The following is an 18828-nucleotide window of genomic DNA, read 5'->3' as shown; positions in this document are numbered from 1 at the left end:
CCCTAAAGAAATGTTTTTGCACTTTTACTTTTTTCAGTAACAACAACATGGTCAAGAAAACACTGTTTCTCCTACTTAGGACCGGAAAAAGGTCCCCACAAGGCACGTCGTTTCACGTTTTGCTATCCTTGTGGGGACATTTGGCCCCAACAAGGATAGAAATACAAGAACACACACACACACACACACACACACACACACACACATACAATTAGAGGTGATGTTTTTACATTTGATTTTAAATTAACTCTTACGTAAAAATAAACACATCAATTGGACTTCCGAGAGCAAACAAACAGTGAATTTTGTTGGCTTTTATACTTTAAACATTTAAATACTTTTGATAGTATGAAGGTAACCCTGATTTAAAGTTTTCGTTCTGCTTATATATTCATGAAATGTTTGTAATAATATCCACATTTCTGTGGGGTTTTTTTTCTATTTTTAGGTTTAAAGTGTTTTCAAACTGAGGAGACAAGGCGGCCTTTCAGTCCACTCAGTCAGGCAGGAAAGATGAAGTTAAGACCAATAAAAACATTCGGGTCACTGTTGACACCAGCTGTTGAGAAAATCACTACCGCTGATGATATGTGTGTGTGTGTGTATATATATATATATATATATATATATATATATATATATATATATATATATATATATATATATATATATATATACACACCTTTGAAAAAGAAAGCCAGACATTTAAAGGGAGAGTTTTATTAAAAGACAAGATGGAAATTTGACTTTTGACAACATTTTCTATGCTGTTTTATAAACACACTGAATATGAGAAGTTCTTATGCTTGAATTTACAGTCTGATGTCGGGTTGCATATCGAACTGATTATATCAATGGACTCATGAACGGCTTATTCGTTGTAGGTGGGCTACACACACCTCCACAGATGCATAAGAAGGTTCCCAGCTGCGAGGCGTTATCGGTCCATGGAATGCGCAGCAGCATATTCTATACACTGCAATGTCTGTAGTTACAAGGACGAGTTTCTCATTCACTTTAAAAGCTTTAAAACAGGTAAGAAGAACCAACAATTAGTTAACGATAAAGCACAATAAGTCAAAACAAAGATTACACTGCAAATGTGTTCGTATGAAAAAGCATTCCGAGTTGAAAGGGTTCACATGGTGCTGCTGTTTTTACAAAACACGGACAAACGACAGCTCAACATCAATAACCAATAATCAATAATAAATGCAAACGGCATTAGAAAGTAAATCCGCCACAATCGAAAGCATCAAAATCAGAGTCTGCCACCTCAAAGTCAAAACTGTTGAAGTGCGGGGAGTCGAGCGAGGGCCCCCCGGTGTGGTAGGCCCCCGCTGGCCCCATGCCAGAGAAATCGGTGTTGATGGGCAGGTCGGGGGCTTTGACCTCCAGGTTAGAGGGCGAGCACGCCCCCAGATAGCCCATCGCCGAGGAGGCTGCCGCCCCTCCCATCAGCAGATAGACCGCCTTCATGGCCTGGGCGTTGTTGATGGTGCCGTGACGCAGACATCCCACCGAGTGCGCGGCCCCTGGGTAATACTTAGAACGGGGAGAATTCCTGCCTGTTGGGGAAAAAAAGAGTTTTGTTGTTTCTGCGTTTCCTAAAGGATTTCACACTAAAACAATACGACCTTTCTGAGCTGACCTTTCTCCCTTGGGGAGGCGCAGGTTCTGGGCCCTGGGGACGAGGACTCTGTGTCGCTGACGGGGGGAGTCGTCGGGTCTTTGTCCAGGATTTGCTCAGGCACCAAGTCACGCAGGGCGATGTGCGGCGGCACGTGATGACGCTTACAGGGGCTGAGCGGCGACGACAGGCTCTGTGGAATCAAAGGAAAACACATGTATTGATCGAATACGAACATATTAACATTTTAAAGCTGCCTAAACACCTCACAATCAATAATATGCCTTCATACGCATCTCAAAAGCCACTTGAAAGACTTTGGTGTGAGATGTTATGATAGTTAGTGTCGTGGTTGTTAGCACCGTCGCCTCCGCTTTGATTCTTTTCTGTCAGGAGTGTGCTTCTTCTAAATCTTACAAAGTGCCACGATGTCACCTGATGCCTGTTAGGTAATTATGTGACTCTAAAATGAGCAAAAACGTACATGCATGCCTCTGTGTATGTGTGTGTATGTGTGCATGTGCACATGCACGTGTGTTGCTTTCAGCCAATGTACAAACTAGTCGTCATTATAACTCACCTTTTTGACTTTCCTCAGAACATTCAGCCACTGACTGCAAAATAATGAGAATAACAAGACGTACGTGTTAAATTCCTTGACCCCTGTTAAAAAGCTGAACTGAATCACTCTGTTTGTAGGTGTAGAAGTGATGGGACCTGCAGTCCGCGGTGGTTTCAGCCAGCAGCAGCAGGTATTTATTCTGTGGCAGGATCAGAGCAAAGCAGCAGTCCCTGCATCCGCCCGAGGGCAGCCTGGGCAGGTCCAGGATCTCGTTGCCCTCCACGATGGCCTCACAGCTGCTGGGCAGCTGCACCAGCTGGTCCGGGGGAGACGAGGCGTCGTGGCACACCAGGAGACTGCCTTCTGCCGTCAGGAGCAGGAACCTTTTCTTCCACTGTTTGAAAAGAAACCCACCTGGTGGGGATGACAAGAAACACGCCGCCAGGCGGGTCAGAGCGTGTTGACGGCGTGAGGCGCGGCCTCTGTGATCATGACAGCGGCAGCAGCGTACATGTGGATTAAAGCATGAACACTGTCGTTCCATCATCCGACAGATTAGAGGTGGTCAGATGGTTGGAGGATCAGGAGGCTGCACCAATCAGACCATGTTGACAACAAAGCGCTGCATCCTCGCCATAATGCCATGTACACATCTGGATTCACTCACTATGTACATCCATCCATATGTCAGCAACATAACAGAATTAAAGGTACTGACCCAATAGCCTGGTAGAGGGAAAAAAATGAAAACAGCACAGAGCAGGGAACTATCAGCATAGTTTGATCTAAAACAAACTAGAGGATGCCAGACTTGTATCATCAATCTTAATCACTGATTTAAAAAACAAAACAAAACATTTTAACCAACATTTTAACAAAATAGAGAAATATTCATGCAGAATCAGCAGGCATAAAGGTCTCATCATACAAACAGATCATTTCATCAAAAAAATCTACTGTGAACTACAGAAGTTACACATATTGAGGAAGCAATCTGTACCTGAATGATGGACTCACCGTACATCCTGAGCGTGCCGTGGTGTATGTCTGACACGTTCATGTCGGCGCCGTATCGCAGACCACCGCACTCTGAAAGAGATGTCTGAGTGAAAAGCACATGAGGCTCAATGTGAGTTTTAATGCTCTGCCCTAATCCGCAGTCAGCTGGGACGCTCCAGAGCCACAGGTCATCAGTTTGCTATGAAAATGGGTTGTGATGAGATGTTACACACAAACTGCTGTGTGTGCAGTAAAACAGACTTATGTGCATGATGCAACAGGGCTTGTTGTTTTAATTTGATTTTTTTTTTCCTTTAATATTAACTCAGTTTTACTTACGCAAAGCATTCTGAAATCGGTTTTAGCAAACGTACTTGTTTTCATCTGTCAAAACATGTGCACAGCTGCCGGAAATCCACCACAGTCCTTTATTCGGCGGCTCCAAACTGTCATTTCCTTTTGGGGAATTGTAATTTTTACTGACTGATAATGGAATACTCCATCCACTGATCCACTCCATCACTTTATCCATCACCTGCAGCAGCCACACCTGGTTCATAAACTGATCATTACACCACTGTACAGTCTGGAACACAACGCTGCACCTCTTCCATGAGAATATAAATTACTCAAAAAAGTACACTTCCATTAAACATAAGTCAGGTGTAAATGGAGTTTCATTAAAATGGAACTTGCAGTTCTCCTAAGTGTCATTTCAAGCAAATTAACAGCCTCTAAAGCACACACACCTTCATTTGAACGCTCTTATTTTCTATTGTATATTCTTATATGATCAGAACTGAAAAGAGTCTGTGTGAGCATCCTAAAACTGAAAAAGACCAAATCATGACCAGAGATGGTAAAAATGTGTCGTTTATTATCTCTACTTGAGCAAATTAAATGAATCTCAAACTTTTTTTTTTTTTCAAATCATCTTTATTTTGTACGTTTGCTGTTTTTTGATAGCATGCGTAGCTGCTTTAGCTCGCGGCCTTTTTGGTGTTCATTATGTTTGAAGAGACTTTTTTTTTTTAAAAGAGCGACGCCACTGCTCGTCACATACAGGCAGCATCACACACACAGCGTCATGCTGAGGATCAGCTCAGAGTCATTTTACAGTCAGGTCCATAGTTGATTTTCTTCCCCACCACAGACAATGAGGTGCATTGGAAACACAATAAATAAAATAAATTAAAATCAAACACTGTGCGCTGGAGTATGTGAAGGAAATGAAACAAACTGACAAATAACTGTGCTAGAGCTAAAATGACATATTTAAAAAAAAAAAAGTATAATAAATCTGAACAAAACCATTCAAAAACAATGTAGAAAGTCAACTTATTACTAACTACTCTGTGTGCTTGTTTAGGCGTGTAGGCACTTTACCTGGTAAACCATTGTTTACACTCTCACACAAAAAGCAGTTTTATCCGCTCCTCCTAAACACACAATAAATCCCTCACTGTCCAGAAAAAAAAAAAAAAAAAAAAAAAAAAACCCAGGATGGCGGTTTTTCATTCAGCTGACATTTCATTTTTCATGAGAAAAATTGAAACGATGTGGATTTTTGCGGCACTTGCTGGCTATGAAAGCTGGTCTTCATATTGCTTTCTGAAACAGTCTCCAGCAGGGAAGAAGTCCCAGCAGCGCTCCTGGTACATCTTCCAAACATACGACTCCTGAAACAAAGGGAGGAAGACAAAGATGTAGGAGAATGTTATTTTATTAAAATAAATAAAGCTACGTATATTAAAAACCATTCAGACCGACCTGCCCTGTGTGTTCCGTTTCATCTTTATTGATGAGATACATCAGGAAGAACCTGTAAGACATTACCCTGTTAATACATGATTGATTTTCTGGATGCACTGAAACACAGGGGAGATGCTCTTACATGTAGTTGGCCAGATTGTGTTCATCAAACGTGTGGGTCTCAAAGCCGTGTGGCGTCGTATCAAAGTAGTCACTTCCGATGCCACATATGAAGCACTTTGTCTGCACGGATGAGGATTAAAGCCATAAAATGCTGTTAGATGCATTACTGTAGATACATGAGACAGATTTACGAAGCAGCTTTGCATTTATTATCTCTCTTAAATGCCATAAATGCAAATGTACGTTTCATACCTCCATGTCTTCCTTGACCTGCTCCTGTTGGTCCCTGAGTTCTCCGAAGGCATCGATGATCAGACCTACAAAGTTTGTGCAATAATGTCAGAGCTCATGTTTACAAAGTCTTTCATGTTCCACACATGTCGTGATCCAAAGTAAATCGCAGCCCCAGAAAATACGATGAAATAGCTGTGGCAAACAAAGAGAAGGAAGCTTCTTCCAGGATTTGTAGAATCCAAATCAGTGATCACAACATTTTTCTACCTTTAACAGAAATACAACAAGACATGTATTCCATTTTGATTTATTAGTAAGCTCTTAATTTGACATTATGTGTTTTCTCAGAGAAGGTTTCTCTCTTTCTGATTTGATTACATCCACAATGCCTTTAATATTTACGTAATAATCCTCTCTGCTCGCGAGTCACCTGATTATCCTGCAGTAAATGAATTTGTTCCTGATTATATCACACTCTATTACACAGATAACTTGACATTTTCTAAAGGACTGTTTTACCCTGAATGATGGCCAGCAGAATGACGATGACGAAGAAGAAGAAGGTGATATCGAAGACCACTCGATAAAGTTCGTATTCATCTCCGGCCGGATCCTCGATCTCATCTCCAATGCCTCCGCCGGCGCGCACTCCCACGTACATGTGGAAGAGGTAGCACTGCAGCATAAACAGAAACACATTTTGAAAAGAAGCATGCACAAAAAACTGTCAAAGTTTGCATTTTCTTATTTTGAGCCGCGGTGACGTACAGTCATCATGTCATCACATTTCATATCGGGCTCATCTTCATCCTCGCTCTTGTTGTAGAACTTTCGGAAGAAGTTGAAGGCGACAACAGTGTAGAGGTACACCACCACGGCTAACAAGCCCACCGTCATCATCAGCTGCCAAACACAAGAACGACGACACGGAGTGAGCAGGTTTGGAATAAACAGGCCAACCAGAGCTGCTGGGTTTGTGTTTTCTCTCCTCACCTGCTTGCCGTTGTGTGTGACTGAAGACAAGATAGTGCGAAGAGTCTTGACGCCCATGGCAATATCCAGCAGGTGACAGGCGAAGAAGAAGTTGTTGTAATGCCCGAGCAAAGACATCACCAGGTACCAACAGAGGTAAAGGAAAGTCTACAAACAAATACAGATTTTAATTATTTCATGGCATGCTGTTGCATCATTCAGTGTGCAATATTTACATAAAATATGAGATTGCTTACACCGTCTGTGAATACAACACCAAATTTCCAGATCTGGTACTTGATGTCGATGGATGTCACCCTAAAAGAAACAATCAGTTTGTGCAAATTTCATACATCAAAACTAAGACACTTAATGAAAAGGATTGTACAGCTTATAGGGTTGAATGTGTATCGTACCAAGCGAACACAGAGTTGTCCGGTTCCTCTTGTTTCTTCTCGTGTTGCTGACTCACGTCCAGGGAGGCTAAATCAACCCCCAGCAGCTCAGCAATCCTCTCCCTTCCGTAAATGTCTCCATACTTATCAAGGACCTGGACACCAGATATCACACATTCACAAACACTGCTGTTCTTATCACACCGACCGTTCCAGCAGGACAACACTCACCTTTCGTTTGACAAATTTATCCCAGTAGTTATTGGGAAAGGAGCTGCGAAGAGAAAGGTGAAATTTACTGACTGCATCAGAAGAAAAGCAAACTTCACCCTAAAAATCATCTCAAAAGAGAAATGATTTCTCCACATTTCTTCACGTACGGTGTGTTGAGGACGAGTCGGTCCCACTGGCCCTTGATATCATCATCTTCAGGCTGCTCGGTGATGTAAAGGCCATCAAACTCCAGCTTTCTAGCAAGTTCCTTCTCCCTTTTAAAGATCACCAGTGGAATCTGACAAATGTGATGTTTTAAAAGAGTTGACACACGTCACTTCCTCTTGATATTGTAGTAGATACATGACATGAAATCCATTTTCCCTGCTGTGTGACCATCATACCTTGAGGCAGTTGTAGCCGATGATACAGATGAAGGAAATGACTGTATGCAGGATGGCCAGGAAGGACAGCGTCGGCTGCATATACCCAGTGCTTTCCTCCAGATAGAAATAAACTGGGACATCTTCCTCGTCCTCATCTCCTCCCTCGCCCATTCCGGACCCCTCGGCATCTTCGGCCGAGCCTTCGAACAACCCAGAGCCCTCGAACATCCCGCTTCCCTCCGACATCCCGGATCCTTCGAACTCGTCACCTTCGGGAGGGGTGTCCGACACCTAAACAGAACCGTGACCACGTGTCAGGGGAGAACTTCAGCTCAGAGAACTTGCTGCTGGTCTACGAAAGGCACATTTCTTTGATCCTTACCTTATAGAACAGCAGAATAAAGTTCAGGGCAAATGCAAGAAACAGAGCCAGGAAACGGAGGTTGTAGAAGTTCCTCGAGAGGTAATTCTGGAAAACAGGTTGAGTCATTATTTCAGCTCTTTTCTGAAGTGAACAGTGAGAAATAAATAATCTTTCAGGTCACTTAGAAACAAACAGGAAGCAAATAAGTCACCATGAATTTATTTCTTTGGGTTTCCAGTTCAGTCCAGATTTGAAAGCCACCTTCTTTCTTCGGCTTCTTTTCCTTTATGGTTGCTTTTTTCTTTGGCTTTTCTGGCTCTTTTTCTTCTTTCACCTCTTCCTCTTTCTCTGCTTTCTCTCCATTTTCAACGCTGAAAAATAAAACGGCGTGTGGTTATTGGATTTCTGTTCTATCAGCTTCAAACTTGTGGTGCGCTATGGATGTCGTATCACATTCACACCCATAGACATGCTTCAGTAATTTCAAGCAGAGATTTTTGCTTTGGACTCTTACTCTGCCTTCTCGGGCTCTGGGGGAGGTTCCTCCACAGGAACAGGTTCAGGTGGTTTCTGACTTGCATCGGCCTCTTCTGGAGCCTGCAACAGCAAATAAAACATTTTTTTTTTAATAATGTTAATTCCATTCTGGATCTTACACAACACCTGTGAAATTGAAAGATATTTGGATATAGTATAGAAAGATAGAATGCATAGAACTTGCCATTTTTCGCTTTGTTATGGGAGTCCCTTCAGGCGTCGGAGGTTCGACTGGTGCCTCAACACCCATGTCACCAAGTCCGCCCGGGGCGTCGATGCCTGGTATCCTCCCACCTTCTTTTTCCTGAGTGTCCTCCTCTTCCTCCTCTCCACTCCCGGTCTCCCCGGTGTCCATCACCCCTCCGGTGTCTTGCTCCTCCCCGGTCCTGATCTCCCCCGGTCCCTCCCCATGCACATCGTCCTGTGTGGGATCTGGCATGCTGGCCAGAATCTCCGTCACGGTGATATTTTTAGCTCCCTCCACCAAGCCACCCCCAAACAGCGTCTGCCAGATGATCATGAAGAAGCCCTTGCACACATTGTAAATGAAGTGCAGTATGCTCATCAGAATGGTCCAGAAAAATGTCGACAGCGCCACGATAATTTCCTTGAACGTCATTTTCCTGACTCGGCGGTACTGCCTGCGGAGGTTACGGAAGGTGAAAATGCTGAAGAAGCTGAACATGCTGTTGATAAAGTCCGCAAAGGCGGAGGTCGATTCGGGCTGCCCTTCCTCTCCGTTGGTCTCCTCGTCCCCTCCTCCGCCCGCACCCCCACCCTGTGCTCCCTCGCCTCCGCCTTCCTCTAGTTCGTCGTCCTCCTCCCCCTTTTCCTCCTCCTCCTGCTCCGAGATCTGTGAGGCGATGTTCATCTCAAAGATGGTGTCCTCGCAGAAGTTGACGAACATCTCCATCTTCTCCGACTCTCCGCCCTCGTTGACCACGTCGAAGATGAACTGCCGCTTGGACTCCCTGACCTGAGGCATCTCCCACTGTCGGCGGTTCACCTCGCTGATCTCAAAGTAGATGCGCTCGATCTTCCTGCTGGCGCCCATGATCTCGATGCGTCCCAGGAACGGGCGGAAGTAATTCAGCACGCTCTCCGCCTGCTCCAGGAAGTTCTGCAGCCGGGTGTCATGGGGGACGTGCTCGGACAGGTTGGTGAGCAGCACCGCGATGTTGAAGCCGATGTCCTTGGCCGGCTCCTGGAAGCGGTTGGCGAACTCCTCGTAGTTGATCATGTCATTCTCGTCTGCCTCGGAGCAGGACAGAAGGAACTGGATTTCAGAGGGGGAGTACTGTTTCTGGCTGTCCATGGCTTTCTGGAAGTCCTTCTTGGAGATGAGCCCCCGGGGGTCTGTGACGTAATCCCGGAACGCGTCCGAAGCCACAATGTCTTTCAGTTTCAGGAACATGTCAAAGAACTTGAGGATCATCTCCACGTTGCTGGAGGACTCCACCAGCATGTCTACCATCTGCCGGGCGATGGTGCCGTTCACCACGTTCCCTGAATGACGAAAAGAGAAGAGGAAGTTCAAATGAAGACGGGAAAGACGATGAACATCAAACAAGATATTAGATTTAGGATTTTACCCTCCAGGAGCGAGAGCAGCATCACCACCATGTCTTTCTGCAGGTCGAGAAGCTCCTTCAGCAAGCCGATCTGACTGGAGTCCTGTGAGCACGAGAGACGCACAAGATCTCACAGTAAAGGCAACAGATCTCTCTCTTTTTAGGAGGGATTCACGGGGAAATGTGGAGGTGCAGCAATTATCAGTGAATTTTGGGAACACGGGAGGAAAGTGGCAAGAATCTCACACGCACGCACATTTCAACAGAATTTAACACAAAAAATATGTGTTATGATCTGAGGTGTACATTCTACGTCCACTCACATTCAAAACAAAGAGAGTGCTGCAAAAAGGTGTTAATTGACCAAACCTGCATGCTGATAAAACTCACCAACACTTAATCTTTGGATTTAAAAATGTGAATTTCACTGTGTAAACTGAATGCTTTCTATCTTTCTATACATTACATACATTCTTCTTTTGTTATTTCATTATTTCTAGGAACAAAAAAACACTACAAATTCCTCAGTTTTCCATGTGAGAATAATTGATTAAATTGTCATGATAGTTGGAACTAGATTTATGAGCTAAATCTTCTACATTGCATGTACAATATGTTCAATATATTATATATATATATTGTATATACATCTGTAGATCTTTTTACTATGTATATACATATATATAAAGTATGCATATATTAATAAATTATGACATATATGCATACAGTGTACATATTGTAGATATCCTACATACAATAGATATCAAGTAGATACTAAACCTGCATTTATGTGTGTTATTATTATTGTTAGGTTTTCAAAGCAACTGGAAAGCCTCAAAGCAACACACCACAAATGAATGAAGAATGGAAACAGAAACAAAGTCTCTGTTAAAATTGTTCACACAAAGTAGATGTCACATTAAAATGTATCTTCCAACACCCAATAATTTCATATTAAAGTGTATACTCCAATAGTGGAGGTTAAGGGTCAATCTCTCTCGCGCAGGACGTTTTGTAGTCACGTGCTTCTTTGTAAACAACTAAGGGGATTTAGAGAAAATAGGACTTTTTAAATCAAATTAATTAGTAACGGCTAAATATATATAATATAGTTTTTAAAAAAATGAAACATTGTGTGTACTGATCAGCAAAAAACAAGGCTATAAAAATGTCTTACAGTCAAAATAATGATTTTATAGACAAATGAATTGTATTTATGCTCATTATCAAATTTTGCATTTGAGAATCATTTCACACATTGTATTTTACCCTCACAAACCATCAGCGTTTGTCGAAAATACAATGACTTATATAAAATGTTCTCGAGTAACAACTCCAAAACCAACAACGCTGCTCATAGCCAATTTTTGTATTTTATGAAAATACTTGAAATATGTCTGTGTTGTCTAACTGCAATCTCACTGTAGTGGCTCATATAAATACATGTATTTCATGCTCAGCTGAAATAGAGAAATATGTTTAATGTGGTAGATTCATTCATGTTTCTGTTCAGGTCTAAACAGGTGACTATAAAACAGCCTGATGAGAGAAACCCATCAAAAACACAATATCACATCAATGAATAAACAAAACAGATACATACTTTACCCTGCATTGACCATGTGGGAGACAGTTTAGATAATAAATTAATTATTCAGTTATCAAGAACATTATTACACTTTCAGTTACTCTTGACAGATATTTTCTTACACTTTGTCATAAAACAATGTATAAATTTACGGTACACATAACATCCGCTGGAAAATTCACAGACATAAAGAAATACCTCTGTTTTTGCATTGACAGTCTTCCATTATAAAGAATCTAAGTTATTTAAGTGTGCCAGTTTGTTCGTAATCTATCAACCTTTAAGCTCAGACACCCTAAATATATTAGTGTGCTCAAAAATATCTAATACAATGGGAATGTTAATCCCATAATTCATTTAAAAAATGTGAAATTCCAATTTCTTTCAGAATTGTTTCAGATAATTTTTTGTATTTTTAAGCAGTTTTTGTTTTATACTTTAAGATCAGTCACCTTTTAATAGTCCTGAGGCCAAAATTATCACAACAACCAAAAAAAAAAAAAAAAAAAAAAAAAAAAAAAAAGTAAAAAATTCTTAAAGCTTTTAAGGGCAGAATTAAAAGAAAAAATGAAACTATTACCTTTTCAATAATAAAGCTATTTTTGCTTGATATCTAGATATTTAATTTTCACATATGTACAGTGATGGGCTTAACATGTTCACAACTTCACCTGGAATAATAACACCACAGAACTCAAACATATTCCTGCTTAATAATTTAGCAGGTCTTTATGTTTTAATGGTTTTATAATTGCTCGCTCGTCTTACAGATCCAACAACACTGTGAAAAACAACAACAAGCATTTCTGTACATCCATGAATTTTTCATCTTTGACATACTTTTCAACATTTAGAGGTTACTTTTTGTAACAAGTCATTAAAAATATCCTCCATTCACTGATGCCCCACAGTCGATCAAATGTCATTAAAAAGAAAAAAAAAAAAAAAAAAAAGATCCAGGCCAGATCACCAGAATGTAACTTGTACTAAATGCATAACTTCTGTTAGACATGTTGAGCAGGACGTTTATGGATGAGGTATGGTTTGTCTAAGTGGAGCGTATGATCATGTGGGTTATGCATGCATGCTTGTTGCTCATAAAGATGGTGTGTTATTAGCCTCAGCCATCCACATTGGATGATTGCACTGCATAGAGAGGAAAAGTCATGTGATTTCTCAAGAAGTATTTTGACCACTTATTTAGGGCATTTCTACACAAGCTGTAACAAATAGCCTCACTATGGTCACTTCGGTAAAAAACTGCTTCAAATTTTAGTAAAAAACTGCTTCACTGAATTTCATTACTTATACTTAAAGGTGCTGTAGGCAGGATTTTGCTAGTCAATGCTAATTTTTCTGTGTTTTCTTTGGATTAAATGTTAGAGTATCCATTGATAATCCTTTAGGAGTGTAGCATAATTGCACTACCACGAGGGCGCAGCGTTTCCATCTGTCTCTGTTCTGAGCTGAAAAGGAATCTCGACAGCTCCAGGTATCTTTGACCAATCAGAAGAGCCCCTGAGGCTCTAAGCGTGATTGGTCGAGGGGCGTTCTTGTGGGAGGGGCTTAACTTGCGTAAGGGCGCAATGTCAGAGAAAACAGGACAGGATTGGCTGTGCTGGGTTTCAAATCGCCATCTTAGATGGGTCAAATCGCCATCTTGCTTAGGTAGCCCTAAGCAAGATGGCAGAGATGCGGAATCCTGTATACAGCACCTTTAATACAACTATGCATGTCCCATTGGAAAATTGGACATGCAGATGTAATGCTTATCTAATGACTTCAGCCTGTGCAAAAGTTGCAAATAAATGGTAAAAATACTTTTAGAACCAAGAAATCCAGAGTGACTTTACGCCTCAGATGATGTGCAGGCAAACTATATGAGTGTAGCTACCACCAGGCTTATGAAAACATTTCATTTACATGCACCTGTGACATGTAACTGTATGGGAAGTATGAGGTGGAGGTAAACTCCACCGAAAAGCTGCAGCGAGACGGTCCTGAAGGATCTCTAATGATAGGGTGTCAGACTAAGACAGAGTGTCTTCAATGATAAACATGAAGAAAGAGAATGAAACATGACATGAACAGGAGAGCACAGTGGAGGAAGTCTTCATAGTGTATAACAGTATCGTTAACTCTAACTTCTGTTGCGGTAACTTAAGATAAAATGTGAAACGGGATCAGGTTTGATGTGTCAATATTGATTAGAGGAGTGTGGATTTGATGAGCGTGCAGAACCAAAACATCGCTAAACCTATACGTACATGTTTCATTTCAGTTTGAGTCATAAAACGTATCATGTGACCATACCTGCGCCAACTTCATCATCATGTGAGCAAAAACATGAAGGAAGCCGACGATGGCGTCCCACAGCCTGCTGTGAGCCAGGGACTGCTGGTTTCCAGTGCACGGACCCTGAGGGCAGAGACTGGGGGCGTCAACAGATGAAACAAACAAGACAACATACTCAGCTGATCTGTTGTGATTTTTACCTGAATATATTCAGTCAGACTGTTGAAAATCTGTTTTGCTACTGTCATGGCTTTGGAGAAATTCTTTTTGCCCGGCTCATCAATCACATCCTTGCCGGAGTAATACCAGTAGAAATCACTGATCGACTCCTGGATTAGAAAAACATGAGGTAATTTAAAACAAAAATAACAATTAAACACATCTTTCACATAAAATGAGTACGCAACATACAAAAACTTGTGCACTATTTGAAGCACAAGGCGAATATTGAAGATATTTGTGTAGAAATTAAAAACTTTTCCTGTTACGTTGCCAAATTTCCCATGTTATAAAAACCCTGTGAACTTTCTAGAAATGTCTGTATTAGGCTCACATATCATCAGGGTCATCTCCCATAATACAGTTGTCACTAGAGTCTAACGGCCAAACTTAAAATTCAGTATTATTTGTTTCTTCACTTGATCTCTAATTCTGATCACATTAATTCAACTGTCACACTCTACGCATTCAGTAACTATTAAATAAAACTGCACTACTGAAGCTGAGCGATCTGTTCCACCATCTGACCCACAGACATCTATTTATATGATACATTCAATTTTATGACACAGAATTCAAACTGCATCATCTGCAGCTTTCAAAGAGCACCTGGAGCCGCAGGAGATAATCTACAGTGCATATGATGATGTTGATGGTCGTGGTGCTGCCTGTCTGTGTCCGCAAGTAGTTCTGAAAATCTGCAGCAGAGCAAAGAGCAAAATTAACAGCATTTAAAGGAGAAATGATCTGTGAGATTCTATCTGAAAGGCATGGATGTTTCTCACCGTTATTGTGGCCCTCACAAAGAAGCTGCAGGAAGCGGAAGAGGTCACATGTGAACTCGTCATCGGCCATCACTTTCTCATCTACAAAAACAAAACAAATTCAACTTTTAATATTCAATGTGACGGATTTTTAGCCACTTCAAACGACACAGGAAGGCAAACAGTTTTACTGATAAATACTGTCTGAATACACTGAGTGTTTGGGTAATTTAGAAATTGTTCAACGTACCATCTGCTTTAAACAGATTTTGGTATCAGACGCCGCTATAACCACCGCCGATAGAGTGAGTCTTATTCCGGTGAATTAAAGAATGAGTCTTAATAATATGAGCATTACAAAAGACTGTGATCACATGCCAAACAGCATACGTGCGTGTGAAAACAGACACAGTAGCAGACGTGCAGTCACATTACGACAGATAAAAAAAAGGGCACTGCTGTACAGACAGAAGGACAGCAATACAGTTAAAGCTCTGCAGTATTCAGAGGTGAACTGACCCTTATTCACGGTGTATTTACATTTCATACACCAGCGTACACAAGGCTGTACAGTGGAATTTATCACTCACGAATGATGTGACTTGTCATGTGTTTCTCTCAGTTCACAGTCCACCAATGAACACAATGAACACAATGGATCATGCAGCTCATAGCAGCTGTGTTAAAGAAGGGTTAAAGGTCAGAGTGGTTGGGGGTGTTGTCCATCAACACGGAGAAGGGAATCCAGTACATGATAGAGTACATCTGGGAAAGGGTTCACACATCCTTTAGTCAAGAGAGATTATTGTTTGACGCAGAAGTCTGAACGTCCACAGTTTTCATCAGACCAGTTTGAACAAATTTATATTCAATAATCTGTGCAGATCTTCAGAGTTCTGCACAGATTATTCAAGATAAAAAAACATATTATAGCATAAAACATCCAATAATTTGTCAGGCCATTGCTACCACCAAGAAAAATAAAAAATAGATCAGTTACAAAATAAATAAGATATTGGGTATAATTTAATACAGACAAGTAACAACTTGTTTTCAAGTTTCACAGTAAAAAATGAAACTTTTGTTATTACAGAGTGATCTCTATTATAGAGTGATGATTTGCATGAGCTGTATTTTACACTGTAGTATTTTATACCAGTCCACATTCTTGTTGTGGCAGCATTGTAGTTCCATAAACTTCATAATAATCGTAAGTAAAAAGTTATTCTAACTATTGATGACAAACAACACGGAATTGGAGCTCAGGCTCTGGTTTGAGGAGAGTTAAGCTACTGAAAAACACTATTTTACAGTTTCTGATTTATTCTGTATTCTTCATAACGTTTATGTTTTGAAGCTAAGCCAATGATACAAATAAAATTTTCTCAAATGTTTCAAAACTTTTGGCTTTTGAGGTTATGTTGCAATTACGACATTTAACCGACTAAAAAATGTGCGAGAAAGTTGTTAGCGTGGGGAAATGAAGAGCTCTATCACAGTTCATAGCAAATATTCTTCATCTCTCTCAGTTTTAGTAGTTTTTCACCAGCTGAAGACTAGATTCCATTCATCTTTTTGTTTTGTTTTTTTTTTTCCAAAATGAAAAGGGACACATGGCCAAAGGCAGAAGCGATGATGATGAAAGATGGACAGAGGGCGTCCAATCCTCTCTCGGTAGAATCTCAGCTCAGTTAAATAAGGAGGTGATGAAGCAAGATGGACAGGAGAGCGAGAGAAAGAGAGAGAGAGGAATAATAGAGCAGAGAGGCAGATGGACAGAAACATGATTTACCCCGCTCTAGGTTCAAGTCTGAGGACCATGAAAGGAGGGACAAGGGAGAGGTGGCAGTGATCGTGGGGAAGGGAGAGAGGATCAGTGTGTTGACAACAGTAGATGACTAAGAGATGAGGAGGGGGAGATTAACAACATTCCATGGCAACTTAATTCAGGAAGAAATTCAAATTAACCTCCAGAATTAGATGGAAAAATGGACATTCAAAGGGGGGAGAAAACATAACTCCATTTAAGTCACATTAAAACTGCTACAATCTAATCTAGGTATACAAGTGTTAATAATGATACTTTATGTTAGGAAACTAAACATTCAATCATATAACAATTTCTCAACTAATGTCACGGGCGGAAGATGAATCATATTGGTTCATAAAACATGTGAGGTTTTTCTCTTTTTTCTCTTGTGCGACTTTAAATGACGCAGATAATCTGTTGGAAGATCCCTGGAAACATTCAGAGCAGCATAAAGGTGATGCTGGACAAGAGGAGAAAGGAGACTTACTGGTGCCTTCCTCTGAGACCATGCCCAGCCCCTCCGCCTTGTTCTGCCTCTCAAAGGCATTGAGATCCAGGACACTGGTGACGACACACATTTGCTTCAGACATGCACTCCGATAACATTAATGCCACTATTCAAACCAAGCTGGTTTTCAGTGATCAATGACTGACCAGCATGTTTGCATCAGTGCTTGGACACTCAAAAAGAAGCCCACATCCTTCTTGTCCTTTAAGTATTCCAGCATTTTCTGACAAACAAAGAGGGATTGAGCCACATAAAGTGTCGTTTCAATTCAAAACAGGGTTGAGAGGGTGAGCTTTTAAAACACATACCCGCTGAACCTCACTGTTTCCACCATTCAGGATAGAAATGCCCAGCTTCAGGGTTGTAGATACCATTGGGCCAGTTTCACCTGTAAAAGCCAGGAAACCATAAACATTGGTTATGTTACATATTTGTTGACAAAAACTATGAAGTTAAACAAATGAGAAAGCAAAGGCACCTTTGCAGGCGCTGATCATCTGGAGAACCATCTCCGCAGCGCCACGATTGTGAAGTCTGGACTGCTGGTACAGGAGTCTTTGCTTCTCCATTTCTTTTTCCTGAGACGAACACAAACTTCATAAGCAGCTGGTATTCCTGCTCCGCACGTAGAGAATATAACCAGACAGTATGGACTCCAGCAGGGGGGAAAATCCACCTGGCTGATCCATCCCATCTACGCATATTCTCAGTTTTAATCATCATTCACACACCTTTCACTCCAGCCTCTTCATCATCATGCATTACTGAGCACCATTTTGCTCATATGATTCATAACCGTAACATTACACACATAGTGATTACATTAAAGGAAAAATAGGAGCTCTCTATTAACTGACTGGCATTCAGACTTCATGTACTTGAGGTATTTTTCCTGTTTTTATGATAAAATATTGCAACACTTGCTGTAACTCTTTATTTTCTCTTTCATCTACTGTTTGTCAATTTCAATCCACACACTCCGTCATCTCACTTTCATTAGTTGTAGGGTTGTTATGCTACTTCCTCACGTTTGCTGGCTGGAGCAAGCGTTAGACTACAGGAAACAGTCCAATTGGCCTCACCTGTTCACCTGCCGATCAAAGTGTCTTTACTGCAGCAGTTACTGTTGCAATAGAGACACTTTGAGACAAAAGCTGCGATTCTTCCGTTTCAGGGATAGAATTTTACAAAAGCTTTAAATTATTCTTATACAGTCAGTTTTTGCAACAATAGCATTGCTCTGTTCAGCCACATCACAAATGAACTTGTCGAGTCCCAAAACAAATAATGCCACAACCCGACCACCCTCCTCCCCATTCCACCCATCCTCCCTCCATCCGCCCCCCCCACCCCCACCCCCTCCCTCCCGCCCACCCACATATGCCTGGCCATGTCTCTACCCACTATGTGTCGTGCGGCGGGACCTCAGCTCGACTCTGTGGCTGCTGACCATCTAGCGCGACCTGATCTCTGCACTGTCTCCTGAAACCAACACTATGTGCGTGCTCGTAAAGGTTTTTGTTTAATGCTGCATGTTCTACACTGGCTTTCGCTGTAGTCTGTCAGTACGCTACGTGAGTGGGGGAGGGGAACATTGATCAGTAGGATGCAGTTAACTGAAGACGTGTTATGAGGGTGAGAGAGGTTACATGAGGTGATGGGGAGAGAAACAGAAGAGACCAACAGGACAGCGATACAAACTGGGAGGAATGACATCTCTCGTCATTGAGCAGTTTTAGTCACCATCACACAACATATTTTCAGAGGAGATTGGAATTTTAAGACATTTTTTTTTGTTTGTATGTCCAACTCCCCAGTTTGATATAAGCCTTCACGCATGTTTGAAGGCGCTTTGAAGCATTTAAAAGTATTTTTAGTGGTTTAAAAGCAATGATGCATGTTGACA

General features: G+C 41.3%; 2 protein-coding genes across 2 annotated transcripts in view; both read right to left on the bottom strand.

Moving 5' to 3' along the window:
- Nucleotides 1-1224: 1224 nt before the first annotated feature.
- On the bottom strand, nt 1225-3387 carry LOC115395749 (uncharacterized). The gene is made up of 5 exons (XM_030101392.1): nt 3210-3387; nt 2348-2606; nt 2211-2244; nt 1652-1823; nt 1225-1568 (listed from the first exon to the last, which is right to left on the bottom strand). The coding sequence occupies exons 1-5, from the start codon at nt 3250-3252 to the stop codon at nt 1225-1227; spliced, it is 852 nt and encodes a 283-aa protein (XP_029957252.1). The 5' UTR covers nt 3253-3387.
- A 1216-nt stretch (nt 3388-4603) lies between these two features.
- The window catches only part of LOC115395293 (ryanodine receptor 1-like), a 43157-nt gene continuing 28932 nt past the window's right edge, over nt 4604-18828 (bottom strand). Inside the window, exons 80-105 of the mRNA XM_030100764.1 lie at nt 17401-17500; nt 17231-17310; nt 17069-17145; nt 16902-16975; nt 16397-16414; nt 14626-14706; nt 14450-14538; nt 13822-13950; nt 13640-13744; nt 9760-9841; nt 8352-9673; nt 8145-8227; nt 7842-8001; nt 7649-7735; nt 7285-7557; nt 7048-7178; nt 6899-6941; nt 6689-6822; nt 6530-6590; nt 6294-6440; nt 6069-6203; nt 5820-5976; nt 5319-5383; nt 5086-5186; nt 4962-5013; nt 4604-4870 (exon numbers count right to left, since the gene is read on the bottom strand). Coding sequence (XP_029956624.1) covers nt 4775-4870; nt 4962-5013; nt 5086-5186; nt 5319-5383; nt 5820-5976; nt 6069-6203; nt 6294-6440; nt 6530-6590; nt 6689-6822; nt 6899-6941; nt 7048-7178; nt 7285-7557; nt 7649-7735; nt 7842-8001; nt 8145-8227; nt 8352-9673; nt 9760-9841; nt 13640-13744; nt 13822-13950; nt 14450-14538; nt 14626-14706; nt 16397-16414; nt 16902-16975; nt 17069-17145; nt 17231-17310; nt 17401-17500 — 3882 coding nt within the window. The 3' untranslated portion in view covers nt 4604-4774. The remainder of the gene's footprint in view (nt 4871-4961; nt 5014-5085; nt 5187-5318; nt 5384-5819; nt 5977-6068; nt 6204-6293; nt 6441-6529; nt 6591-6688; nt 6823-6898; nt 6942-7047; nt 7179-7284; nt 7558-7648; nt 7736-7841; nt 8002-8144; nt 8228-8351; nt 9674-9759; nt 9842-13639; nt 13745-13821; nt 13951-14449; nt 14539-14625; nt 14707-16396; nt 16415-16901; nt 16976-17068; nt 17146-17230; nt 17311-17400; nt 17501-18828) is intronic.

Source organism: Salarias fasciatus, chromosome 10 (assembly GCF_902148845.1).
Source record: "Salarias fasciatus chromosome 10, fSalaFa1.1, whole genome shotgun sequence".
Taxonomy (NCBI): domain Eukaryota; kingdom Metazoa; phylum Chordata; class Actinopteri; order Blenniiformes; family Blenniidae; genus Salarias; species Salarias fasciatus.
The sequence above is the reverse complement of the archived record's forward strand: the minus strand, read 5'-3'. Positions and strand labels throughout refer to the sequence as shown.

What these genes read in the sequence shown, in the direction of transcription:
- LOC115395749 (XM_030101392.1), bottom strand. Translation starts at nt 3,252, where the DNA reads ATGAACGTGTCAGACATACACCACGGCACGCTCAGGATGTACG. An exon ending in CGGCACGCTCAGGATGTACG is followed by an intron (nt 2,607 to 3,209) that starts GTGAGTCCATCA and finishes CATCCCCACCAG; the next exon opens with GTGGGTTTCTTTTCAAACAG. An exon ending in TTCTGAGGAAAGTCAAAAAG is followed by an intron (nt 1,824 to 2,210) that starts GTGAGTTATAAT and finishes TTGATTCCACAG; the next exon opens with AGCCTGTCGTCGCCGCTCAG.